General features: G+C 49.1%; 1 protein-coding gene across 2 annotated transcripts; it reads left to right on the top strand.

The window, feature by feature from the left end:
* Positions 1-20: 20 nt before the first annotated feature.
* Positions 21-27,380, top strand: ABCB6 (ATP binding cassette subfamily B member 6 (LAN blood group)). 2 transcript variants are annotated; one of them, XM_083432550.1, is made up of 20 exons: positions 21-137; positions 2,341-2,872; positions 4,644-4,781; positions 6,630-6,819; positions 11,612-11,704; positions 12,376-12,568; positions 12,726-12,847; positions 13,948-14,057; positions 14,303-14,368; positions 14,639-14,764; positions 16,900-16,976; positions 19,701-19,764; positions 20,271-20,356; positions 20,536-20,593; positions 20,766-20,870; positions 23,500-23,674; positions 24,664-24,776; positions 25,759-25,853; positions 26,113-26,181; positions 26,477-27,380. In XM_083432550.1, the coding sequence occupies exons 2-20, from the start codon at positions 2,357-2,359 to the stop codon at positions 26,763-26,765; spliced, it is 2,685 nt and encodes an 894-aa protein (XP_083288676.1). In that variant the 5' UTR covers positions 21-137; positions 2,341-2,356; the 3' UTR covers positions 26,766-27,380. The 2 variants fall into 2 exon arrangements, with proteins under 2 accessions (XP_083288676.1, XP_083288677.1); XM_083432551.1 differs by lacking the exons at positions 21-137; positions 2,341-2,872 and adding an exon at positions 4,126-4,257.
* The last annotated feature ends 555 nt before the right edge of the window (positions 27,381-27,935 follow it).

Below are 27,935 nucleotides of genomic sequence, written 5' to 3'. Positions count from 1 at the left end.
CGGCGCTAGGACCCCGGGGGCGCCGATCGGGCCTGCCGCGGCTCCCGAAGCTCGGCTGCGGACGCGCCGCTGCACATTGGCCGAGCCAACCGGGCGGTGGGGAGAGTGGGTGGGCTGGACTGACGAGACCCGAGCAGGCAAGTAGACGTTGGTGGGAGAAGGGGGCAGGCGGGTGGGATGGAGGGGAAGCGGGCGGCGGCGGCGGCCCCTTTGCTGCGTCCTCGCCGGCTGGCAGCACAGAGAGGCGGCAGGGGGCGGGGGTAACACAGCCCCATGGCTTGATCTCCACCACCTCCTCCTCTTCCTTCTATGCCCGAGCCCACTGCCAAGCAGCCAGGCCTGTGGGGTAACAGGCGTAGGCAGCGAGGGTGGGTGCTCAGCACCGTCGTCTGCTCGCTGTGCTCCCCGGGGTGCCCTTGAATCAGGAAGCTGGCGGCTTCTGCCTGGGAAAGTTCACCGCTTGGAAAGTGGGAACACACAGCAGCTGGACCCGGGGAGGGCAGGAATCCAAAGCGCCACTCGAGGGCGCGGAGTGTAGTCATAACAACACGGTGATGATGTGCTATTTTGATATCGTGCATCAGAAAGAACGAATTAAAACCCACGGAGAGGTGTGGAGGAAGGCATCAGAAATATCCGCTGAGGATATTCATGGAGGAAAAGGCTATATCAGTGGCCCTTAAAAAAAGAAGACAAGTTTCTAGCATTTGGGAAAGTAGCTCAGGGTTTATTTGTGTAGTAAAAGCTGTGGGGCAGAGGGAAGATAGCTGAGCAAAAACTTCAGCGCATTGCATCCATTCTAGTAGCACCAGCACTGTAAATTATGCCAGCCAGCAAATCGTTGCAAATATGTTTAATTTGTTTATTTTATCGAAGTCTCAGCTACCAAATCATATGGGTTGGGTTCAGAGGAGGTTAAACATTAATGGAACTCAAACCCAGGAGAAAGCAGTAAGGTGCAAAAGGTTATGGAGAGTGGCAGCAAGGAGTCACACACTGCACGTGTTCTCAGAAGTAAGCCCCACTGGGCTCAACGGGGTTAATTCCCCGGTTAATGTGCATACTTGCTACCATAGTTGACCTGTGAAACTCAATGATCTGGGATCACGCTATTGTACACACAAAGCAGGCTTAGAGGTTCTGTTCTGTTTTCAAAGGATCAATTTCATTAGAAGAGTCTTATCAACATGTACGAAACTGCCATCCTAGAATAGATTTGTGAGGGACCAAATGTCTCTGTGGCAACCCACAGCACTAGTGCCACACGTGACCCTGCCCCCCAGTTTCATGTGGGTGACAAGGGGAAGGGGGCGTTGGGATTGCAGGAGAGGGAAATACTACTGCCTGAAATAGATCCCTCTTTCCCCAAAGCAGCCCTTGACATATGCCCTTGACATATGTAAACCCTTCCCATAAAGGAAGGCTATCTACTTGCCAGCTGATGGCAGGTCATCCCAAATATTCCAGAGCAGTGTGCCACAAGCACAGAATATCTGCATCACAGAAAGTGTCTGCACAAAAATTGCTGCAGAACACTTAGGAAAGCAAGTCATAAGGAAAAGGAGTGGGGGACAACCTTCCCCATGGCTACTAGAAAATCTAAAATTGTGAAAAAATTCCTACCTAACCTAAACATGAGTAAACAGATAGGCCCTAAATATGAGCAAAATCTATTCACTATTCGGAAAAGAAAAATGTTACCAAGATTCAGCTCCTCACTGCTCAGCTGTCACTCTGATTTTAAGTATGACAGTTCTTGATGCCTTGTGCTAAGCAATTCCTTAAACTAGGAGGTGGGGTGAACAACAAGGTGAGATCTCTGCCCCAGATACTGTGTGGTTTCTTTTGCATTTCCCTACAAAGTGTCTCACCCTGCCTCTTTTGGTGGGGTGGCATATTGAGCAAGAAGGATTAAAAAAATTGTCCAAGATTGGTGACTGCTCTCATGCCTGCATAGTGTGTGTGTGTGTGTGTGTGTAGCACCATGTGGTATGTTTACTTCTGCACTTGAATTTAAGCCCGTGAGAACATCATATGCCTGTGGGTTTGCATATATTATATATAACATATTTGCAGACGGCGTTGAAATATAATGCCAGTGTGGCAAAGCAGTGTGTTGGACTAGGACCTGTGAGACCATGGTTTGAATCCCCACTTAGCCATGAAGCCCACTGGGGGACCTTAGACCAGTCACTCATTCTTAGCCTAACCTATCTCACAGGCTCGTTGTGGAGGAGGAGGAGAATTATGTATGCCACCCTGAGCTCCTTGAAGGAAAGGTGGGATATAAATAAAGCATATGTTCTAATTTCCTTGTTTCTTTCATCTGTGTTTCTGCAGCTCCCCAGCCGACAGGATGGTGGTGCTACAGAGCTACTGTGAGGGGAACGATTCCCTGGCACGCGCATGGGCTCAGCAGGGGCTGTACCCCTGTTTCTACTTCACGCTGGTGCCCTCTGTGCAGCTCAGCGTCTGCATCCTCTTGGGGGCCCTGCAGTATGCTTGCTATGCCCGGTTCAGCCGCACCATGGAGCCAAAGTATATCCCACGTTCCCGCCTGTACCACATCCAAGTCCTCCTCTCTCTGCTCCTTGCACTGCTGCCCTTTGTCACCTTTCTGTGGCAGGTGCTGGGCATGCAACAGCTTTATGGCTACATGGTGCTGTACGCCTGCCTCTCTGCCGCGAGCTGGACCAGCTCGGTTGGGCTGCTCCACCTGGAACGCACCAGAGTTCTGGCGCAGGACCGGATCAGAGGCCATGGTGCCATCCTCCTCCTTTTTTGGGCTCTGGCTTTTGCAGCCGAGAACCTGGCCTTCATCTCCTGGAACAGCCCACTCTGGTGGTGGGGCTTGGAAAACACCAACCAAAAGGTAGGTCAATGAGGGTTTGGCGACAGGTAGGAGCGTATATACACAGTGGTAACGCCTCTGGTTACAAACGCTTCAGGTTACAAACTCCGCTAACCTGGAAGAGTTACCTTGAGGTGAGAACTTTGCCCTAGGATGAGAACGGAAATCGTGTGCCGGCAGTGCAGCGACAGCAAGAGGCCCCATTAGCGAAAGCACGCCTCTAGTTAAGAACAGTTACAGGTTAAGAACGGACCTCCGGAACAAATTAAGTTCGTAACTAGAGGTACCACTGTATCCTGGATTTTTTTGGCAGGGTGGTAGAATATTTGGAGATGGGAGAAGATTAGAACCAAATAAACCTGCTGATTTCAACACTTGCTAGTTGTTGCTCTCAAGTGCCAGCCACTGCTTGGCGCCTTCTTCCCAGCCCATTTTTGCTGAGTCACTGTTGTTTGAGCTACAGAAAGCTTTAGACATGAGTGGTGTGTGCTCCTCCCCCTTTCCACATAACATGCACACACACACACACAGAGAGAGAGAGAGAGAGAGAGAGAGAGAGAGGAGATTGCTGAATAATTTGCAGGGGACTTTGCCCAATGACTCAGCACAAAGTCCTACCGAAAAGGCTTTCCACCCACAAGTTGAGATTTCACATTTCTTTACATTGTTAACTAACATCCTTGCCCTCTGGCAATACCCTTTAGCAAGAGACTGGAAAGTAGAGAACTTATTCCATGCCACAGATTCCATGTAACTATTAGGGCCTGACCACTATTCCCCCACCCCAACTGTACAGCTGAATTGCCCACTGTCTACACACCTGCTTATGGGACTCCTGATATGCCAGGGTTTTCAAAATGTGGCTGAGGTTCATGCGAGTTATGTAGTCCAAGCACATCTGGAGGGCATCTGGCTGGGGAAGGCTGGCAACAACTGTCCCCCAGCCCTACCTGGAGATTCCCAGATGGGTGGGATATAAATAAGCTAGTTAAGCCTAGCTTAACTGTGGTTTGTTTGAACATGTGAATCCAGTGTAGCAGACTAGCCAAGATTTGTTCTTTTTGGGTGGTTTGCTTGTTTGTTTTTGGACAACAAACAACGTGAAGCCATTTTGCAAGTGGCAGCCTACCTTTTTTGCGTCAAGATGTCATCTCGTTGCAGTGATGGGTGTGAAGGCCCCTCACTCTTCATCCACAGAGGAACCAATAACTCACATTTAGGAGCATATACCTCCTCCTGCCTTGCCATTCCAGACAGCTTCAGCCTTCTCCCTTTCTACCCCAGTCACATGACCTAACTTCCCCTGCTGGCCATCTGATGTTACTGCAGGCATCTTCAAACAGGAACAGGTTTCAGGAAGCAACAGGAAGCAAATGCAGCCAAGCCATCTTCACAATTCTCTAGGGGTCAGGACCATCTATCACCAAATGTTCCTTAAAGCTTCTGGGAGGGATTGTATCCTGGGGTTTTCTGCAAGGAATTAGATTATGTGATATGGGATAATTATCTGTGTTCTAGTTCCAGCGTTTTTACGTACTTGGCAAGTCTTTGGTCAATTGGCTCAAATCATGCTTTTGGCTAATGAAATGCCTAAAAAGATTTTAAATAATAAATCAAGTTTAAAAACACCACCCTTGATGGGTGTTTCCCTCTCTCCACTCCAAGCCATTTGACTCTTGGTTTAGATCTTAGAAAGGAAGCACTGCTTGGTTTGTAGCTTTCAGTGGGGAGCAAAGCTGGGCAGGTGGGTCGCTGCGAGACACACATCTGACATGAGATCAACCTCCTCCAGGTACAATTCAGCCTGTGGTTACTGCGCTACTTCTGCACCTTCGCCCTCTTTGCCCTGGGGATAAAGGCCCCAGGGTTGCCCCGAAAACCCTACATGCTGCTGATCAATGAAGATGAACGTGACGTGGAGCACAGTCAGGTAGGTCTCTGTTCTCCTAAACAGCCCAATTCTTCTTCTATGTCTGCCTGTCTCTGTCTATCCTGTTAATTCCACCCCCGTGAACCAGTTGCAGGCTGTGCAGGGAGGGAACTAGAATAACATTATTGGTGCCAGAAGCACTACTCTGTTAAGAAGAGCCTGTAGCTGCAGTTTCTCTCTTTAAAATAGCTGCCATTTTGAAACAGTATTACCGTTCCACACCAGGGGCCACATTCACACCATATATTTAAAGCACTGTGACTCTAAGCAGTCATGACTCCCCCCAAAGAATTCTCGGAGCTGTAGTTTGTTAAGGGTTCTGAGAGTTGTTGGGAGACCTCTATTCTCTTCCCAGAACTACAGTTCCCAGAGTGGTTTTACAGTCAATTCCTGCATACAGATCAGGAGCTTTTAACCAATGATATGACACTGAAAAAAATAAAACAGGTGCATGCTGCTTTTGTGGTCCTGGAGCTGCAGTGGGGTAGGGGTGGGGAGCAGCACCTGTTGAATTTATCCGAATTTTAAAGATGTTAAAATCACAGGAGCCTCAGTGGCTAACCTCTGGATGGAGAGAACTGGCAATGCTAGAATGCACCTTCAGAGTAGATTGCAGGCTGTAGGGAAAAGTTCACCAAAGGTGTGGTTTGAGGAGGTTTGGAAACAAGTGTGCCTAGCTGGTTCAGTGGCACGAAACTTCCCTGTGAGGTGGAGCACTCAGAGTGCCCTGAGGCAAAACTGTTGACTAACCTTACCAGTGGCCCTTTTGCCATGGTGAATGTGAATAGGCTCCAGCAGGTGGCACTGTGGATATTTCTTGTATATGTTCTCTGCACTAATCAATAAAAAATTAGAATTTGCTGCCCATGCTATCAGTGCCGTTTCTGCAACCAGAAAATCTGATCTCTGTGACCTGTATCAATTATACAATTTAAACAGATGTTCACAATGTCTTGTATTAATTCTGCAATATTAAAAATTAGCTTCTGCAATGTATTTGGGTTTGGGGAGAAAATGTGATTAATTAAGGAAGGGGAACCGTTGGCCCTCTGGGTGTTCATAGACTCCAGCACCCCTCAGCCCCAGCCAACATGGCCAATGGTCAAGGATGATGGGAGTTGTAGTCCAGCAACGTATGGAGGACCACAGGTTCCCCACTCCTGCCATAATAAATTGATGGAGGAGGGCAAAACCAACAGCTGTTTGCCATGACACCAAATCTTGTGAATCTCCTGGAACATCTAGTTGACCACAGAAAGTTATACTAGAAGGACCTTAATGGTCCTTGGAGTAATCTGTAATTTCACTTCTTTTGCTGGAATAGCGGCATTTACTGGTGAATGTCATTATGTAGTTCAAGTACTGTATTCCTATACCACTATGACTGCTTGATAATACTGGGCCAGATTGGAGGTCACTGTAGTCCTAGCGCTGGGGTGGTTCTGCTTCATACAGTAAAATCTGGACACCATGGACCTTCTGAATATATATTTCATTTCACTTCTTAAATTTATATCCTCCTCTTTCTTGTAAAGGAGTCCTATTCAAACATTTTAAAAAAGATTTTGCAACACTGGGCCTATCCAGTCCTATTTTTTCCTGAACATTTTCTGCACCGAACCCTCAATTTCTGTGACTCTCAAGGTTTTGCTTCCCTTTCCAGTTGTGTTTACTTGAAATGCTGTCTGTGCCCTTTGCTGAGAAGTGACCAGTTGCCCCCTCCCAGGTGTTGGCTCTCATCTTTGCCCAGATGCCATTTGAATAGATTGTTGTGGTCCCCTTCCCCAAATATTCCCTGCCAAAAAGCAGAGTCCCCTTCCCCTACTCACTGTCCTTTCTGTGTCTCAGCCCCTGCTTCCAGATGCCAGACAGAATCGCTCCACCTGGAGGGATCTGGGCCGGAAGATAAGCCTCCTCATACAGTACATGTGGCCCAAGGGGAGCTACCCACTGCAGGGGCTGGTGATCGTCTGCCTGATGCTGATGGGGCTGGAGCGTGGCATCAACGTCTTCGTGCCCCTCTACTACAAGTACATTGGTAAGCGAAAAGGGCTGCTTCCAGGGAGGCATGGTGCTGCCGCCCCTAGCAGAGGCGGATGTGCAATGGGAGAGGGCCTGGCATTAATGCCAGGGGTTTCTCTTAGAATGGGGTTTGGGGAGAGGACAGAACCTCTGTTTGGACAAGTATTCTGAATTGACCAAGAGAGGGCGCCCTGATATAGGCATTGGCAAATGTGCAGAGGACTTACAGGGAAGAGAAGAGGCCAAGGGCAACCTTTGGGGCTGCTTAAAGGTAAAAGTAAAGGGTCCCCTGACTGTTGGGTCCAGTCGCGGACGACTCTGGGGTTGTGGTGCTCAACTTGCTTTACTGGCCGAGGGGGCCGGCATACAACTTCCAGGTCATGTAGCCAGCATGACTAAGCCACTTCTGGCGAACCAGGGCAGCGCACAGAAACGTCGTTGACCTTCCCGCCAAAAACCAGGAGGCCTTTGGCTGGATACAGATATTGCAGCCAAATGGAAGCTCTCCAGGGAGCGGGTGCTTATCAAACACTTGTTTCTAAGCACTAGTTTTGGAGGCACTCGCTCAATGTGTAATGTCTGAAGAGGCCCTTAAGCAGCCTGGTTCCTTAAGGCCTGCAGAGCCCTTGACACGTTTAAGCGACAGGCTTGGCATGTCCAGCACAGCATGAGGGCTCAGGGCTTCCAAAGCACACACCATCAGGGGTGAGAGAATGCCCCAGGGCCTGAGGTGGTGCGGAGCAGCTTATATAGATAATAATAATTTTATTATTTATACCCCGCATATTATGCTGGGTTGCCCCAGCCACTCTCCTTGTTGTGGCATGAGGAGGAGCAGTATTTAAATAGATTCCTTATCTGGTACTGGAGGCCGACTACCCACATGAGAATGAGCTCTGGTTGTTGTTGTTGTTGTTGTTGTTGTTGTTATTATTAATAATACTGGGACAGTGTTCTCAGAGCATGATCTCTTGAGGTGGAGCCAGTCATAAGAAGTAAACAGGGCTGTTGAGTCCCCATTGCACTGACTGACCACGTTGCTCCCGATTGCTCTTGCCCCTTAGAACTAGGCTGGACAGTCAGTGTGGCCCCCCAGACCTCTCTACTTGGCACTCAGAACTTTTCCCTAGCCAAGCCCCTCACCGGCCCTGCATCACGTCCCAAAGCGTTGTTGCCTGTCTGGAATGTATCCTTGAACTCTGAGAATGCCTCTTGCTTACCTGGATGAAGGACAGAGGAGGGTGTGTGAAGAGAGCGGGCTGCTGTACAAAGCTAAAATTTACATTTGTTGCCCAGCCCACTTTTGCCTCTGGCTCCGCCCAACACTGGCATGTGGTCCTTGGAAGGTTGTCCAGGAAGAAATGCAGCCCTCAGGCCCTAGAGGCCCCTCAAGCCTTGTAAAGAAGAAAGAGGCAGGGCACTGAGGCTGAGGGTGGGGGAGTTCTTTGCTGTACCACTTGGGACTGCAGGGGTGGAGGCTATTATTATTAGTAGTAGTAGTAGTATTATTAATACCCTGCCCATCTGGCTGGGTTTCCCCAGCCACTCTTGGTGGCTTACAGCATATGTAAAACATAGCAAAACATCAAATATGAAAAACTTCTTGATACAGGGTTGCCTTCAGATGTCTTCTAAAAGTTATGTAGTTCCTTATCTCCTTGACATCTAAAGGGAGGGTGTTACACAGGGAGGGCGCCACTACCAAGAAGGCCTTCTGCCTGGTCTTATTTTTGAATGGTTTTTCATATAAAAATAGCTGATGATAGAAGAAAGCGAAGGGAGTTGCATTGCCTCTCCCCAATATGCCAGTTAAAAAAATCTGGCACCCCCTCCTGCTTGCAGTCTCTAGAATGCTACCATCTCATTTTTGCAAACTAGGTAGAGCAGGAATTGCTTCCGCCCCTGTGTTTACATTCCTCCATTCGACCCCATTCTTCTTCAAAGCCTTCTTGTTTCCCTTCCTCTGCCAAGCTTGACTCTCCCTACGCACCTCCAGGATCTCATCCCGGCTCTCCTGTGGCTTCTCTCTCTCCCTCCCTCCCAGCCCAACCTTCTCCATCAAACTTACATTTTGAACTTTGTGAGGCAGAATGCAACTTTCCTGTTTAGGAACGTGTTTAATAAGAGTAGAGGGAGACTTGCATTTCCAGCTGAATGTGGACAGTCATGTGGCATTAGTTTGGGGGATTGGGAGAAGACTTTGGTACAGGAAGACTTGGGGAATTTAGTGACGCTCTTGGATCTCCCCGAGGCTTCTGCCCTGAGCCCTGCGGTGACCTCCTATCTTGCTTACTCCCAGACTAACTCTGCATTGCGCTTCTGGGTGGGGGGTGGGGAAGAGGTGGGCAGGCCGTGGAGGAGGGGCGCTGCCTTTGTTAGCAGAAGCCGTTGGTGTGTGCCAGGTTCCCATGCCCCGGTGGGCGGTGCAAGTGCCAGCTCAGGGCAGCTATTGAGAGGTGTCTGAATAGGGGAGGATGGACTCCGGACCTGCCTTTCAGCCCTGACTTTTAGACTTTACAAAGGAGTCATTGCAGGCGGGAGGCATGGAATTGCGAACTGCATACCAAATCGCTCGATGGGAATGGATTCGGGAGTGGGGGAAGCTCTCTGCCCTACATGCTAAGCAGCTGCTGAGCAGATATATTCTTCCCCGTCCCACCTGGGGGAGATGGGTGCACCCTCCAGATCTCAGCCAGATCGCCTAGCCTGCCAGCAACCTCGGCACATCTAGCTGCTGTTTCTGCCAGTCCTGGGCCCAAATGCTCTTACCTGCAGCATGGACTTAAGAACAGGGGCAGGCCATGCTGGTCCAGAGCAGTGCTCCATCTAGCTCTGTGATGGGCGAACCAGGCCTCTGTCAGGCTGCTACATATGGCCACTGAACCCCAGGTAGCTTTGCTGCGCTTTCTTTCTTGCCATTATTGCCAAGGCATGGAAGGAGGTGCAATGAAGCAGAAGTGGGTGGAGAGATGACACACCTCCAAGTCTGGGATTCAGTCTGGAAGATCTGGGTTGAAATCCTACCTTTGCCACGGGCCCGTTGTGTGGCTTTAGCTGCCTCCCTGTTGTTCGTCCTCAGTTCGCTGTGTTGCGGAATGGGAACAGCCTACCTCGTGGTAGTTGCATAGAATAAAATATTGCCAAACAGTTATTTTAAAATGAAATGCACCCTGTGGGTGATATGTAATGACAGCAGCGAGGTCTCTACTGTTCAGGGTTGCCCGTCCTCATTGCCTCCCCGCACTCCACAAGGATGCCAACCTCTTTCCATGCGTGAGAGTATCATTTCTACCTGTGCTTGGGAGCAGGGTGGATTAACACTCTCCACCATGTGCTGGGTAAAGCAAGTTGGGATGGGGGAAGGGGATCCTCCCCCCCCCCCAATGTAGAGAGAATGAAAGGCAAAGGAGGGGCACTCCCAGATGGGGTCACCCACCCTGCCAGTTAGGATTACCCAGCAAAGTGCCGCTGGCGGGGAGCAAACAAGGAGCCTTTGTGTCCTCTGCCTGGTCTCCCAGCAGCCCAGCAGTGGGGTGGGAGGGGTGGGATCTTTGTGGCTGTGTGGTGCCTTGAAAGAGAATAAAGGAAGCCAGGAGACTCCACCGGTGGTGTCTTTCCCAGCAAAGGATGGGGCAGGATGAGTACGAGGTATGCAAAACAAGGAGGGGGACTATCAGAGGAGAGCTCTGTGTCAGGAGAGCAGGATCCGACCCAAAGTGGGAAGCTTTCAGGCTATAATGCCTGGTAGGTTTTGGCGGGGGGTGGGGGCGTGAGGAAACCCCAAAGCTGGTGCTTTGAAATCACGAGGATACAGGAGTGGGAGATGGCCACTTTCCACTCATCAAGCTGTGTGCTGCCTGTCCATCACAGTCCAAAACTGATGATGAAATCCCCCACCCACCCTAGCCCGATCCAAACAGTTTTGCTCAGGCTTTTGCCTGCAATAATACCTCTTCTCCACCCCTGCCTGTTCTGTGGCAGCCCTGCCTCCTCCTAAGGCAGCAGTGCCCTATAGGCCTGGGCAGCCTATGAGATTCAGGGGATGAGACTACAACAGGTAGGTGTTAGGCATTTCCTTGGGACTCATAGATACAGCCATCATTCTCAGGAAGGAACGCAGGGGGGCTAATTGTAGGCATTTTTTTCTTGATCTGCTGAGGTAGCTCTGTCCTTCTCCATCCAGGCCAGCTTTGAGATCTTTGTTGCCTGGGCACAAAGATCAAGTTTCATGGTGCTTTTTCCGAAAAAATAGCAGTATTTCAGTATTTGGGACCTATTGCCTGGGGTCAGTGCCCTATTTTGTGACTGTGCATGGCTTGAGACAAAAGCTGGTGTAAAGAGGTGTGCCTTCAGCATTCACCCAAAGCTGTGTAATGAAGATCCCAGACTCACCTCTGTGGGGAGGGAGGCGCACAACTTAGGGGCTGCCACAGATAATGCCTTCTCTCTGCCCCCCCCCCCGCACTTTCACTTCCGGGGAACCTTCTAAGGGCCACATCTCGGTGGTGGGTGGTGCCAGGGGCAAAGGTGTGTGGAGCAGTGCAGATCATATCTTTGTATAATAGTCTAGCTTCTACAAACACACACCCCATTCTGTCCTCCATATGGGCAACCAAAGCATTATCAGAGCTTAAGGGCACATTCCAGCCAGGCAAAAACACCCAACGAGGGTGCAAAGCAGATCCAGTATGTGTGTGATACCAAGACTGTCTGAGAGCCACGTAGAGAGGCTTGTGGGGTTGCATTTGGGCTCTGGGCTACCCCTTTGGTTATGGCCTTCAAAGTGATTATTGTTTCCTGTCCTCCAGTGAATGATCTGACGACAGGAGCTAGTTGGCGTATCCTGCTTCAAACTGTCTGCATCTATGCGGCCCTCAAGTTCCTCCAGGGAGGAGGTGCTGGTGAGTCAGTTGTTGTGCGTACACACCCGCACATGTGCGCTTTGGCTGAGGCTGCTTTGGGATTACCTGCGTCCACCGTCGCCATCCGTTTGTGCTTTCTCTCCATTTTTAGCCTTCCTGCATACTGAGAAAGCAGGTGGTTCCGTTATCCGTTGTGAGGAGCGTGTGGCCTTTTGGATGATGTTGGACCAGAACTCCCACTGTTCCTGGTCACAGGCCATGCTGACTGGGTCCAACAGCAACTGAAGGGCTACACGTCCCCCACCTGTCCCAATCTTGACACCCTCATGAGCCCCCAGCGTTCAGTAAATCCCATAGGCCCCTAAGCATAGACCCTTGGGCCGTTTTTTGTTTTCTTTTAATTTGCAAACGAATATATTTCTACATACCCGGGAGTCCCCTGCCTGCTCCCAGGAAGGTATAGTTGGCAGTGGAGAACCAACCGTCCTCAGCTCCAGCCAAAGCAGCTCCTAGAACAATGACATTCAGAGTGAACTTTGCCTGCGCTCAGGGATGCTTGAAGGCTCCAGGGTAGTTGCAAGGCAATAGAAGCCATTTGTCAGATCCTTCTGGGTTACAGTTCTTGTTTAAGGTGAGAGCAGTAGGAGGCAGGTTTTCAACTGGAAGCAGAAGACAACCACAGGAACCAACTCCCGCTCTTCTCTCTCTAGGCTCCACTGGCTTCATTAGCAACATGCGCACTTTCCTGTGGATCCGCGTGCAGCAGTTCACCAGCCGCGAAATCCAGGTCCAGCTCCTCAGGCACCTCCACAGCCTCTCCCTTCGGTGGCACCTCGGTCGCAAGACGGGCGAGGTGCTGCGCAGTGTCGACAGAGGCACTAGCAGCATCAACAACTTGCTCAGGTATGCTTGTGGGCCTGGCTAGTGGAGGGATCTTCATCAGTCCTGGCTCAGGTGTGCCTGCACTCACGTGTTTTCTCCTGGCAATGTTGGTGGCTCTTGCATGCCGTGTGACCTTGACTATCATGTGACCTGACTTGCCCCCCCTTCTATCCCGCAGCTACATTGTCTTCAGCATCTTCCCCACGATAGCCGACATCATAATTGCGATTGTGTATTTCACCACAACCTTCAGTGCCTGGTTCGGCCTTATCATCTTCCTCTGCATGAGCTTTTATCTCGGTGAGTGCTTGCAGCGGGGGACCCCAGGAGGTAAGGCGGCTGGGGAGAAAGTTTCCACCACTGCAGCTACTCTAGAAGCCCGTTAGCATGCCTTTCACTTGACAGGTATTTGGGATTGTAGGTAGAAGAGTGGGCCAGGAAGATAAGGGTGGTGAGGGTGGCTTGGACTGGTGGTGTCTTGAGGTGGGCTAAAGTGTGGTCCTGGTCAGATGTGCATTTGTGGAGTACTGGTCTGCTGTGAGTAAGGTTGTGGGAAAGAGAGAGATGGGATCTGATGGGGGAGACTGTAAGTGTGGGTGGGGTGGTCTTCAATTGTTACATTTGTGCCCAGAAACATATTCCCAAGACTGATACAGTATAGGTGAATTGCATCATCATTTATGAGTCATGTGATCAGGTAATAAAAAAATCTTTTGACAATAGCAGCATGCACAAAAGCAAGAGGATAGCTTCTGAGGATTGGCTTCTGCTCTGGTGCTTTATCATAAAAAGCAGCAGTTCATACAGCTGAAGACAATTCACAAATTTTATCTCAAATACAAATTAGTGTTCTGATAGTATTGCTCCTGCAAGGTTGAGCATATACTTTTGGTTGTGTTACAATCAAGCAGATTTTTGTCCTGCATGATGGATTCACCTTAGTGCTCTCCAGTTTACTAGTCATCATTAAAAAAATCTACGAAATATCTGGTGTAAGGCTTAGATTCTATGTTTTAACCTTACTTTTGAATCATTTTCGAGGTTATTTTCAAGGGGCTATTGAATTATTGCTGCAGAATAGCCTAGGTGCTGCTAAAAATCATGTGAACTCATCATTGGCAAGCTCATTGTGGCATGATTAGTTTGGGGTATCTCTGAAGTAACTAAATTGACAGATAAAGGTCCTTTGAAGCAATGGCTTAGGTGTTTCTGTGGATGTGACTGAAAAATGGTTTCCGTTCATTCTGTGTGGGAGTACTCGATGTGTAATCCTGTAAGTTTATATTGACATTTGTGGTGATAATAAATGCTTGAAATGGATCATAATTTCGCTTGTATTTGAGGAACAGTTTTTGTCTGAGTACGTCTCAGTGATTCCAGGCCTCTCTTTTTCTCCATAGCTTTGACTATTATAATGACTGAGTGGCGAACAAAGTACCGCCGTGAAATGAATACCCGTGACAATGAAGCCCGTTCCCGAGCTGTTGACTCGCTTCTGAACTTTGAGACGGTACTTAAACCCCCACCCTAGTGAGCCTAGTGTGAGGGGAGAACGAGGAGTAGCAGCAAGCCTTTCTGGGTTGTTTACTGAGTAAAACAGCTCAGGCTCCAGGTTTTAGTTGAGTAGAGCAGGACATCTGCCGGCTGATGTGAAGCTGAATCCCCAGGTTGGGTGAATGTCTCTAGTTTGTGGAGGGTTCAAGTGGAGGGGACCTTGCCTGGCACTGCCTCATCCATGTCATGATTTTGTTGTAGGTGAAATATTACAATGCCGAGAACTATGAGGCTACCCGCTTCAATGATGCCATTGTCAAGTACCAGGTATGGAAGGACCAGGGTGTGGCAACTGGGCTTGCATCTTCCATTATCTTTGGGGTACACTGTCTGCTCCTCCTCTTCCCTCTTTCTGCTCCTCCATGTACATGGTGCATGTGTTTGTACTGCTGGCTGTCTTGCAGTGGAACAGAGGAGGGCAACTGGGTGCAACAATGCCCTGCTTTGTGGAGGTAGGAGGGTTCAGGGATCTGCTGGGTGCTCTCTGGGCCGCAGGATGGTTCTGCAGTGGCCCACTTTCTTCTCTCCTCCTGGCAGGTCTCCGAATGGAAAGTCAATGCATCACTGGCACTGTTGAACCAGACCCAGAATCTAGTGATCGGGTTGGGGCTGCTGGCCGGATCCCTACTGTGTGCTTACTATGTGACCAAGAAGAGGCTCCATGTAAGTCCTTGCCCACTGCAGTGCCAGAGGGGCATAGATGGTGTGGGCATCTCTGAGTACACACATCTCTGTATATTTGTGTGATTTTTATCAGATGTGTGTGCTTTCTATTTGGTTTTAAATTGTATTGCTTTGTATTGTAACCTGCCGCGGGATATTAGGGGGCGGGATGAGTAATAAATCTAATCACTATTATGAATAATAATACATGGAACCTTTAACTAAGAGCCAGGCCACATGTCACTCTATGTGGAGGCAACAGCATGTAGAGCAGCTGACTACATGGGGCTTCCCTCACTACAGGAGGAGTTTCCATTCTGTTGCCAGCCAGCCCCACAAATCTAGGAGTGGCTTGGGCCTCCTCTACAAAGTGGGATCACTCTGCTTGGAGAAATGGAGAGCCACTCTCCCCATTGTTACAGCTGCCAGGCAGAGTCCACTGGCCTTTCCGAGGCAAGGGAAGCCTCTGCAGAGGCCCTGAATCTCTTTGTAGAGTGTTCTGACGCAGCTTGAACTAGAGACAGACAGACAGACAGAAACAAACAAACACAGGGGCACATGTTTCACAACACATTTGGGGGGGGGGTATTTGCAGTGTGTTTTTCGGTTCTGTGAAATGCAACAAAGGCAAGTGAGCAGGAGAGAGGCTGCAAGGAGAGCAGTGGAGGCGGACAAGCTTGCGCCACCTAAGAACCCAAGAGTGGAGGTTGCAGGACATGGTCTGGTTAAGTTGTGGGAAGGGAAGGCGGGGGGGGGGGGACGTAAGAGCTTGGCAGTTTCTCAAAAGTCTTTGTGAAGGGCTAATTAGCCTTTGCTGAATTTCAAAGTTGTGTGGAGACCGAAGGGTCGCAGCGCTCAACCCATGCTGAGAAAAATGGGCAGCCGAGGGTGCAGAAGCTTAAAATGAAACCAGATTGGAGAGCTAGACCTCTCTTTGAGAACAAAAGCAATCACAAGCAAGAGGCAAGGCTGGAAAAGGTTTGTCACCAATTAAGAGATCTAAAGGGGAGTGGGGGGGAACCTCACCAAATGGGAGCTAGTTTCCACCAACATCAGAAGAAAGAGACCAGCATGTTTTGGGTTTGTACTCCAGATGTGAAAACACACATTCCCACATGGAGTGCACTCCTAATGATGGTGAGAGAACAAGGATGTATATTCTGTATATTAAAGTGGGGAGGAGGTAATGGAAGGGATGCAGTATTAACACATAAGATGAGGAAGCCCTTTCACTCCTAGATCTAAGGCAAGTTGAATATGAATGATAGGAAAACAGAGCTTGGTTAAGTATAAAAGAAATCAATTTGAATAATAGACTTTGCCTTGGCCACAGTGCTGGGCTTTAGCCTGCAATCTGGCCTGTTTGCCCACTGTATTTGTGGTTTCATGAAGTCCTGCAGATGCAGTACTCTGTCAGGTGCACGTTGGCTCTGAAAACAAGGTTTAGGTCTGAATTGCCCAGAGGTTCCACAAACAGCCAGCTCAAACCTGATCTGTAACTGGCCCCGCCTTGCACGAGCGAGTTCAACACAATCTCCCTGGCAGCACACCAACAAACAACAAACTATCTTCTTTAGCCCGTTTGTTCCTAGCTCTCATGATTCGTTGGGCCGTGGGAGGAATGTGTGTGTCTGAGTTTGTAGTAGGCTTATAAACCAAAGAGGGGCTTAATGGGGCTTTCGTTGGTCAGGGAGCAAGAATTTATGTGCTGCACAAGTCTTTGACCTTTATCAGCCTTTATCATTCTGCTTCACCAGAATCACCCAACAACCAGCTCCCTCTCGGATGCATGTAGAGTTACGGCTGACTGGGCTCTAATGGTGGGCTGTTGGACTTGAGAAGTGTAGTGCAAATCTATCGCTATACTCTCTCTCAGAAACATACCTTATATCTGAGAGGGAAAATTGGGCACTGGAGGAGAGAGATTGTGGGGGGTGGAGGTCCAGCTTTGTGTTACAATAAGACAGCTACCATTTTGCTTTCCCTAGTAAGGGGTGAGGGATCTCTAATGCAGTTTTGTACAAAGACTTGAAGAGCTGCTGGACTGTTAAAAACAAGATGATAAAGCGCTTCCACACTCTGCCACAGGGAGACATCATCATTTTGGCTCTGACTTGCATCTCTGTTCCCTCCAGGTGGGCGATTATGTTCTCTTTGGCACATACATCATCCAACTGTACACCCCACTGAACTGGTTTGGCACCTATTACAGGTAACCTACTCCATAGGCTATTTTGTTCTGTAGTGTTGGTTAGGCATTTTGAGAATGCAGAGAGGAGTGTGTTGATGAAATTTGAGGAACTTTGTCCACACACAGAGAGATTGCAAAATTGGACAGTGTTACATGAAAGCCTGCTCAGTGCAGCGTCTGCATGCTGCTACCTCCCAGACTGTGGTTTGCCTAACAGTAAAGTGCCACCACATAGAGGGCTACAAAATCTGTGTCTGAAGGAAACCATAATCCATAGAGAAAACCACTTGTCAATTTATTGTTGTACAGAGGCTGACGAGGTAATGTGAAGCAAACAGATATGGAGACAAGATGTGAGAAGCCTTAACCAGAAGGAAAAAGGAGCACGTAGACTGGTTTCTGGAACTGAGACTTGACTTTAAACAGCAGATTAAATTAACCAGGCCTGCTATCCCATAAGACAGAAAACTCCCAGGGAATGTATTAACTCTTTACAGATGCATGAAATGCAGGGCAGAGCCCTGTTTGAGTTAGGGCATCATAGGCAGAGAACAAGCAAATGTCCATTGCCCCTTAATATTTTGCTTGAAAACTATAAGGAGTATTTCTGAATATGATGAGAACAACGAGCCCCCCCCCTTTTTTTTAAGTGGGACAGATATATTTCTGAATAGAAACTGAATACCAGAAGACAAGGGCTATGTAAGATGAAATTTATATGGTATGGCTGTTTGCACATTACAGTAAAATGGTTCACTGTAAATGCACTTAAGAGGACTCCTTTGCTCCTCCTGGCTTGATTCTTGGCTTACATTTTGAACAAATAAGAGATTGCAGTTCATTTTGCTCCACAGTCAGTAAGCCAAGAAGAAACTTTGGCTACAGATCATGAGAATGAAACCAATAATCGTCCCCTATTTGTTCATAATGGCAAGCCAAGGATTATGGTTCGTTTTGGAGGAGAAAATCTGGTGCAGTTTTGCTTCTGCACAGTCTTGCTGTGACATGCAAATGTGGTCTGTATCCAGCATGTATTAAATATATTAAAATCATCATCATCTGACTGCGTTTCCCCAGCCACTCTGAGCAGCTTCCACCATATATAAAAACATAGTAAAACATTAAATCATAAAAAGCTTCCCTATCAGAGCTGCCTTCAGATGTTTCCTAATGTTATATAATTACTCATCTCCTTAACATCTGATGGGAAGGCATTCCACAGGGTGGGTGCCACTACCGAGAAGGCCCTCTGCCTATGCCAAGGGCAAAATAGTGAACAGGATATTAAATTCAATACTAAATTGATTTCTCAAAAGCCAAGTCAGTAATGAGCCACATTTCCCTCATACTACTATATTGAGCCAAACTCAAAAGTTTCTCTCATTGGAGCAAAAGTGATCCCTTTTGCATCATCTCTTTACAGCCCTAGCAACAAAGATAGAACACCATAAAGACTAACACAGTCCTAGGAAGTTGAAATAAGACTTGAAAATGAGGCCTGCGTTTAGTAACTGTGTCATGAGACGTTCCCCCACCTCCAAAGAGTTTGGGTTGCCCCTTAGCCTCCCCGTCCTCTGAAGTATGAGAGATGGCTACAAAGGAGGTGTGATATCATTTAGTGTGAACATGTGTTAAAGGTTTGGGAACATTTGCTGGCGGGGGAGGTGTGACAGATGGGGTTTGCTTTCATGCTTGGGGTCTGATTGCCATATTTGGAGTGCAAATACATGGCTTCCCCTGTCCCTTCTTTTTCCTTACCAGAGAAGAGAATTAGACCCACACCCACTTCAGTGACACCTAGCAGGGGGTGCCCAAAGGGCCCAAGCCTCAAGTCTTTTGTCCCAAGCACCCCAAATCTCATCCTTATCAGTTTATTTGTGTGCTGCTTTCACACAAAACTGCGCCTAAAGTAGCTCAGAACATTATCAAATGAACAATAATGATAACATTTCAAAATGCATTAGGATAGATAGATAGATAGATAGATAGATAGATAGATAGATAGATAGATAACAGATAAAATATTATATCAGTAAGTACAAAACCTCAATCCATATGTAACATTGTATAAAAACGATACATTAACCTAACCTAATTTAATAATGTGAGCTGAGCAACACTGAATAAAACAATATGAATAAACTAACATAATAAAATAATAAACTAAACAAAAGTGAGATCTTCAAAAACTTTGCTCACAGCACCACAGCTGGGGGCACTTACAAAGTGCAGTCCTGGTGAAATGCCCAGTCTTTTAAATTTGCTCAGAGGCAGCTTAAATACATATACATTAGCACAGGGGTCAGCAAACTTTTTCAGCAGGGGGCTGATCCACTGTCCCTCAGACCTTGTGGGGGGCCGGACTATATTTTGAGGGGGGAAATTGAACGAATTCCTATGTCCCACAAATAACCCAGAGATGCATTTTAAATAAAAGCACACATTCTTCTCATGTAAAAACACCAGGCAGGCTCCACAAATAACCCACAGATGCATTTTAAATAAAAGGACACATTCTACTCATGTTAAAACATGCTGATTCCCAGAACGTCCTTGGGCCGGATTTAGAAGGCGATTGGGCCGGATCCGGTCGTGGGCCTTAGTTTGCCTACTCATGCATTAGCATATGCAAATATTATTCACATTTGTGCCACGCACCCGTGCCTCCGAGTGCTTTTTAGTACCTTAAACAATGCCCACACTACCTGGCCCTGGGTGGTCCAATGGAGTCTTTTTCTTTTTCAGAATGATCCAAAGCTCATTTGTTGACATGGAGAACATGTTTGACCTCTTCAGCGAGGAGCAAGAAGTGAGTTCAGGCCACATCTATGCTGCTGTGAATAGCTGCTAGCCTATGCTCTCTTAGATACCTCTTCCCTTCCCTCCAGCAACTTAAGGGTTTTTTTTTGGAAGTGGCTTCTCTGTGATTGTTCACTGTCTGGACTGGGCGATAAGACAGAAATGGGAATAATGATGCTAAATCCCTATTGTGCTCAAGCGCCAAAATTCAAAGGCCACTGTGTGCTTGGAAAACAAAAGGCAATTGCTCTTCACACAGCTTGCAATTAATCTACGGGGCTCATGCCTTCAGAGTGTTGCTGTGATGGCCATGTCCTCTCAGGAAGTGTGTTTCTCTGACTGCTTGTAATATTTGTGGGGAGGGGGATTTTTGGCATAACCTTCATGCAAACCACATCCTCTACCCACTGACCCTACACTCCCCCCCCCTTTCAGTAGCTCCTGTGCTTCCGCACACACGGCTTGCCTAGTTAGGCCCAAGACCATGCATGATGTCACAGATTTGTTTACCTGCAGGTGAAGGACGAACCAGGTGCTGCAGACCTTCGGTTTCTGGCAGGACGCGTGGAATTTGAAAATGTCCACTTTGGCTATGTGGAAGGGTAAGGGGGAAGGTCCAGAGGGCTGGGTGGGTGGGTAGTGAGTCAGGAAAACAGGGGATGGAGAAGATAGTAAAGAGATTGTGGTAGGTAACGGGGGGAGCAGATGCTCAAAGGATGAAGGAAAATGTGGTGGGCCTCAGCGGAATGTTGGAGATGCTTTTTGTTCACTTTCCTCACAGGAGGGAAGTCCTGCGTGATGTTTCCTTCACAGTGATGCCTGGGCAGACCCTTGCACTGGTAAGGAGAGAGTTATGCCTAGAACGAACGGCGTTCCCTCTTTTGCCTCTGCTACCATGGGAGCAGTGGCAGGTCCCACAGAAGGAGCCCCCCAGCGCTTTCCCCTGCTTACTCGTTCCTCCTGCTGGCTGTACCCATACTGACCCTTCCTCGCCCCCCTCTCTCTGCCCAGGTGGGACCCTCTGGCTCAGGAAAGAGCACCATCATTCGCCTGCTCTTCCGCTTCTACGATGTGTGGGGAGGCTGCATCCGAATTGATGGGCAGGATATCTCCAAGGTAACGAGGCCATTATGTTGTGGCGATAGGAGAGATGGGATTCACCTAACCCGCCCCCTCAGTGGAAGATCTGCACAAAGACTTCATTCCCTCTCCTCGCCCCCACCCCACCCTGCCCCCTGGAATTAGCTTTGGAGGGTGGTCAGAAGCACCCCCAGTACAGTGGGGAGGGGGGAAAGGGGGAGAATAGTTCCACCTGACAAGTAGCAATGCTTGCACAGATGAAATGAATGGAAGAGCACAATGTTGAAATCCTCCTGACGGCTTCATTAGTGAGGTGCCAGGGTCTTCCAGCATGGAATGGAGACAAGGCTCTTGGCATGACGAGTGGGAGGAAGGAGGTGTCATCCAAAGGAACAAGCAACTGGCATCCTTGGAATCGTGTTATTCTGCTTAAAACAAGGAAGGGGAACCTCAGTCCTGGGGGGGCCAAATCTGGCCCTGTGCACTTCTCTGTTTGTCCCTCAGAAGTCTCCCCAGGCAACAACCCTTCTCCTCAGGCCATATCCATCACTGTCTTTCACTTTGCACCCTCCATGAGTGTTTTTGCCTGACTGGAATATGTCCTTCGAAGGCTGAGAATATATTTCTTGGTTGCCTGAATGGACGACACAGAGGGGAGTGTGGGAGTGTGTGGAGAAACTAGAGTATGGTAGAAAGATAACATTTAAATGTGTTGCTCAGCCCACTTGCATCTCTGGCCCAAATTGCCATTTGGCTCCCAAGCTTAAAAGGTTCCCCCACATTGGCCTAAAGGGCTAAAGTAGCCCTTGAATGGCTCTGCCACCTTCCACTTGCGTACACACACTCACTCACTCAGGCGCATACATTTCTCCTTCTGCTCCTCAGGACTTTTCCTGCCCCAGCCCAGATGCTTAATTCCTGGTTTCTGTTGGTTGCCCCCAGCAAAGCAGAGACGTGTGATTCCATTTAGGGACGGATGAAAGAGCTGTGCTGGGGAAGGCACAGCTGCAAACTGCCCCCACCTCTCCTCTGGCCACCCAGGCTCACTGGGGGAACTGCTACAGGATATCTGGGGAGAGTCCTAGGTGCCCCATCTGGGTGCCAGGATTTCATGAGGGTCTGAGGTTGGCGGAGGGGGGGGAGGATTGAAGGGCAGCTGCTCTTTTCATGTCTGCTCCAGCTGCTTGCTGTCTCCTCTTTTGAAATGTGTGGTTCCCCTAGCCTCCCCCACTAGGGTTTTTAATTTTTTTAAAAAACCTATCCTGCAGGGTTCTTATTTTCACTGGTCATCGGAGCAAAATATCTCTAGGAAGCAATGGATGCTGATATGCAGGGTAGATGGCACGGGAAACAAGTGTGTAAGAGTGTGGAGGGAAGTTTGAAAGATGCACCCCTTCCCATGTTGTGTGTGCGCACACACTTCTTTTCTCCCTCTGATCAATCCATTCTCCCCCCACAAACCTCCACCTAATTTCCCAAAAATAGCAAAACATGTTTACCAAAAGCAACAGAAGAGCAGGTGTCCATATCACAAGTGGTGATTTGCTCATTCAAAGTGCCTTCAGCTCTTTGGATTAAAAAAATGACTGTGTGACTCTCATTTGCCATCATCTGCCTTTCTCCACATCTCCTATAGTGAGGAAAGCCCCTGACATGGAGCTCTGTAGGGTATAGATGATGCTCAGCTCAACAGAGATTAATCACACAATGTGTCTTGCACTGAAAGGGTTACAATTCTAATGTCCAGAGAGTGGCCAGGCTACCAAATAATAATCCTTCTCCAAGTTCTACCCTGGGATTTGTGTTACTGGGCCCTCTAGACTGGTGACTCCTTCCGCGGGTGTATTCTGCAGCCTGTCGCTATAGCGTATTGGCAGTAGATTTACCCTGGACTGTACACACACCATTTATTTGTCGTTCTGCAATGCTTCCCCCGTTGCCTTCAGGACGGGCAACTCTTGCGCTACGGTGCAACGAAAGCAGGACAAAGGACAACAACCCAGAACATAAAGAGTTTGAAAAGTTACATGATTTCAGCAGGAAACTACAGGGCATGGATCAATGGGAATTGAAGCCCTGAAACGTTTGCAGGTGTTATGGAGAACAAGATCATGTATGAGCAGTGGCGGAGCTTCATGCTCTGGCACCGGGGGGGGGGGCGGAGAGCAGACGAGGGCAGGGCTGGCGTGCGTCCCAGGGATGTGGTGTGCCGCCCACAGGGGCATGGTGCACGTCCCAGGGACGTGGCATGCTGCCTGCGGGGGTGTGGCACCCAGCGGGGGGGGGGGGAGCAGCCAAGATGGCACCCCACCGAGATCACGCGGCTGGGGGTGGTGTGCTCCCCCTGCACTCCTCTTCCTCCGCCAGTGTGTATGAGCAGAAGTCATCTCATCAAGAATGGACCATAAAAGTGGGCATTGGGTTGGGTGGTGGCTGCTGTCTAATCTGGGAAATTGCCCCCACTTCAAGGTGTGACGTCATGGTTGTTCATAGTGACAAGACCCACTTCGCAGATGCCTCAAGCTAAACTCTCCATAAGGCTGTGATAACACCACACTGCTTTGGGGAGGGTGTGTGCATTTGTATGCTATTCCTAGCTGGGCGATGTCTTCCTTCCCCTTCTCTCTGCCCCCACTTCAACCCACCTATTTCCCTTTCTCCACAGGCCAAGCAGGCTTCGCTGCGCTCCCACATTGGTGTGGTGCCTCAGGACACTGTCCTCTTCAATGATACCATTCGCAACAACATCCGGTACGGACGCATTGATGCCACCAATGAGGAGGTGATTGAGGCGGCGATCGCGGCTAATATCCATGAACGCATCCTCACTTTCCCCGATGGTAAGGGGCTGCTTGCCACCTTTGGCTTATGCTTGCTGTGCCATCAAGTTCGTAATCTACCCTGCAGGATGCTGTGAAACCCAGGATGCTTCTATCGGGATGCCTCCTCTTCTGCTGCAGCTCACTGGTGGAGCACATGCCTTGCATGCGAAAGGCCCCGTGTTTCATCACTTGGCCTCTCCAGGCAGGGCTGAGACAGAGAGGCTCCTACCTGAGACCCAGGAGAGCAGCAGCCAGTGAGTGCCTTCTCTCACTTGGCCAATGGCCAGGGAGGGCAAGAGGCACCAGACTGGGGAAGGCAGGTGTGGGCAGTGCTGAGCTAGAGGGTTTCCTCATCTGGCAACTTCCTGGGTTCTTATCTGAACCGAAAAGACCTGCCCCTGGCTCTTACCCCCTCCCTCTCGGGGTCTCCCTTACAGACTCTGCTCATCTCAATGGGTCGAATTCAGTGGGATACGTGCACAGGGAATGAGTTCACTTCCCACAATGGGACTTTTCCTTCTCCCCTAGCCACATACACTCCTGGTCCTTCACACACACACTGAACCCATCACAGGGGTTCCCCCAACTCTCCAGAGCATATTTGGGGGGCAGGCAGCATGAGAAGAGGGGAGGAAGTTCTGTTGTGTGAGTGAACGTCATCCAACACACACAACTAAGTGGAATCCTATTCAGTGTTTTCTAAAAGTTCTTCAGTTAACATGAGCAAGGTCTGTGGCAGTCCAGACTCCCACCCCAGAAACCTCTAAGAGCAGTTGATAGAAGCACCTTTGGGCAATGAGAGCAATCAGGATTGGCTTCTGAAACTAGATATTTGCTAAAAGTGTCTTTATCAAATCTGTCTTGGCAGTAGACCTGGGAGGTGTAGCAAGATGCTGTAAGTGGCCAAAAGAACCAAGGCACTCACAGTGCCTGAGCAGCAGAAGTCACAGGTAGTTACTCTCTATTAAACAGCATTTGATTTTTCTTTGTCCACTTGTACCTGGCAGGTTATGATACACAGGTTGGCGAGCGAGGTCTGAAGCTGAGTGGAGGGGAGAAGCAGCGAGTCGCTATTGCCCGCACCATCTTGAAGAACCCCCAGATCCTCTTCTTTGATGAGGTGAAGAAGGCAAATAATCAAACACACACAGAGCAATCTCAGTTTTCCGATTGCTGGTCCTTACATTGCCAAAACGCTATCACCCACACAAAAGAGGGGGGAGGACTTGGCATGCTCAGGAGAACCACCGAAGTTTACATTAATACGGAAATCATTTAGGAATAAGCAAACAAAATCTGAAGGAGGAGAGCATGCCAGAAATAACTGAATTAAGGACTGAGTGTGCAAAGTCGGCACAGAATGCTGACCGACCGTTGGGGGATTGGAAAAATGGGGTGAGGGTGGGGAAGGGAACTGGAATGAAGTGACGGGAGCCTTGGTCAGAAGCCTTCCCAGTACAATGTTTCTTCCATCTATTTCTGAAATTCATGGATGTGTGGCTCTCCTTATGTAGCCAGAACTATGCCACCCGTGCACAGGAGGGGAGGTATCAGCTTGCCTGGAGGAGACCAAGTAGGTTTTTCTTGGGGGGGGGGATAACCGTAAGGGAACAAAAACAAAGCACCCCAAAACATGCTCAGTGGCAATAAATGCTGGCTGACTGGGTGAGGAGGGATGGACTGAACTATCCATTTCATGCTGCAACATTTTGTTGTGGGTCACACTTGTTTCCTTGTTCCTAAAGCTAGCCATCGTCTGCCCTTTGCCCCCTTCCGCATATGCTCTCCTTTCTTGGAGCTGAAACCCTGGAAATGGTTGGGAGAATGGGTAGCACTCAGCCTTCCTGAACCTGGGAGCCTCCATTCACTGCCACGATGCTATTCAGCTACTTGGAGACCTTCTTTACCATTTCACCTGACCCAAGGGATCTTCTCTGCCATTCTTGGCATTCAGTGTCAAGAGTCCCCGACCTTCATCCACCCACTGCTATGCCTTGAGTTTGCAACTGATGTTCTGGTACATTTTGAACCTGTTTCATAATTGCAGCGGTTTTAGAACTGTATAATTCTATTGTTGTAATGCACTCTGGGATCCCTTTCAGGCGACATCAGCGCTGGACACCAAGACTGAGAGGAATATCCAGGCATCCCTGGCTAAAGTGTGTGCGAACCGCACCACCATCATCGTGGCTCACAGGTAGGGGCAAGCATCCTGCCACAGGAGCTTTCTGTTCAGGGCTTCAGCATAATAGCAGCTAGAGGGATGCTGCAGCCTTCGGAAGAGGAGAGCCTAAATACTAGTTCCTCACTCGCAGCGATAGCTCCAGGCAGACTCCTCTTCCCTCTCTGGGGAGCTCTAACGTGGTGTGTTATACTGAGAGGCCTGAGCTGGGGAGGGGTCACTACTGCATTCTGCCCTCTTGATAACAGCTTTGGTGGTTGTGCTCTCTCTGCAGGCTTTCCACGGTGATCAAGGCCGATCAAATCCTAGTTATCAAGGATGGCCGGGTGATGGAGCGAGGAAGGTAAGCTCTTAGCCATGCCCAGTGCTAAAAATTATAAAGTAAGATTTATAACCAGCAATCCAGCCAAGGATTTTTTATTTTTATTTTTGCAATCTGTATAAGTTATGCAGATCGCAAGCCCTTTAAGGTCCTCAGAGTTTTACAAGCAGAACGGCCACAGGGTTTGGCTGTGTATCTTCAAAAGGATCCACAACGAAGGCGAGCAAATGGTGGGTCTGTGGATGCTTCTGAGGGACGAAGGGGGCGTACCTGGCATGGAGCCTTGTGAAATTAACTCTCTCTGCCCCTTTAACAGGCACGACCAGCTAGTGGACAAAGGTGGCATTTACTCTGACATGTGGCTGCAACAAGGAAGTGACACGGAGGTGGAGAGCAAGATCAGTGCTGAGTCAACTGCAGAAAGCAAGGCCAGTGCTTCGACCAAAGCAGGAAGCGAGGAAGGCTCTGCCTATGCAACCAGTGAAAAGACAGAGGAGAGGGAGCAGGAGGGGGAGACAGAGGAGGGAGGGGGGGAGACAGAGGAGGGAGAGGGGGAGGAAGAGGAGGGAGAGGGGGAGGAAGAAGAGGCAAGCACAGAATCATAGCCAAGCAACGAGAACTACTCAGCAGCTGACAGTGACAACAGCAAATCCTGCAAGGATGTGGCTTCGAAGCCAAAAAGGCAGCAGCTGCCACCTCTGCTGTTAGATTTCTGAACCTCCTCTGTATGGCATAAAGGGGGAAATGCTCAGGCACCCAAAGCACACAGATGATCCACCAAGTTAGCAGTGAAGCCATGGAGACCAAACTGGAGGAAGACTACAGGCTGCGTATGGTTCCCAGCATGCAGTTCTTCATGAGCAGGACCTGCCCGTAGTGCTAGAGCAACTTCAGAGTATATTCTCCAAGCTACTGCCAGCGTTCCTGGGAAAGCTGTTGCTTGGTGATCCAGGTGTATTATCAGGGAATTGCGAAAGGGTGGTGGGTGAGGGGAGGCAGGGACCAGGGCTGCCTTGCCCCACTGTTCTCCCCAGCAAAATGTCTTCCCTTGCAAAGATGGATGGAGTGTGGAGGTGGGGGGCATGCGTGAACATTTGCCAGCACTTTGTATACAACCACAGAGGGAGATGCCTGCAGAATGGCTGTGTGTGTGTTTTTGTAAGTTCTGATTTTGAGGTGTCCCGTTTTAATTTTCATAAACTCGAAAAAGTGTTTTCAGATCCCTGGATTCCGTTTCTAGTTTTGCCTGCGGGGGAGAAGGATTCAAAAAGGGTTAGGGTAATGAACCCCATGCCCCCCCTCCAGATGTTGGCAGACTACAACTCCCATCATCCTTATTGGGCCGTGGTGGGAGCTTGGAGTCATGCTGACAACAACAGGTTCTCTATCTCAAAGGAGTTTTGGCTGGCAGGCAGATGGGATGGAGACCCTTCTCACTTCTGCAAAACGGAGAGCACAGAGAGAAAGTGCTTCTCAAATGGGTCCGGTTTACTTGGATCCCTTGACTACAAGGACATGGAAAAACAAGAGGGGACCTGGAGTCATGGAGACAGGGTAGAAAGGAAGAGCAGGGCACAGAAAAATAATAAGAAACGCCTCTCCATCTCCTACCCAGCCCAGGTAGCTGCTTTTCTGTTTGGTGGCTCTATGGAGGCCGCTTTCAGAAGGACCTAAATGGTTCCTACTGTAAAGCTATTCAGCTCCAGGCAGTCTTGGGTTGCGTGGGCAAGTGATGGTGGCCCTGGCCAAGACACTGGGAATTCTGCCCCTAGATC

Source organism: Podarcis tiliguerta (assembly GCF_965153285.1).
Source record: "Podarcis tiliguerta genome assembly, chromosome: 1".
NCBI lineage: Eukaryota > Metazoa > Chordata > Lepidosauria > Squamata > Lacertidae > Podarcis > Podarcis tiliguerta.
The sequence above is the reverse complement of the archived record's forward strand: the minus strand, read 5'-3'. Positions and strand labels throughout refer to the sequence as shown.

Coding starts and splice junctions, on each gene's coding strand:
- ABCB6 (XM_083432550.1), top strand. CDS start 2,357: ATGGTGGTGCTACAGAGCTACTGTGAGGGGAACGATTCCCTGGCACGC. Junction 2,873..4,643: donor TGGAAAACACCAACCAAAAG/GTAGGTCAATGA, acceptor AACCTCCTCCAG/GTACAATTCAGCCTGTGGTT. Junction 14,369..14,638: donor ATGCCATTGTCAAGTACCAG/GTATGGAAGGAC, acceptor TCCTCCTGGCAG/GTCTCCGAATGGAAAGTCAA.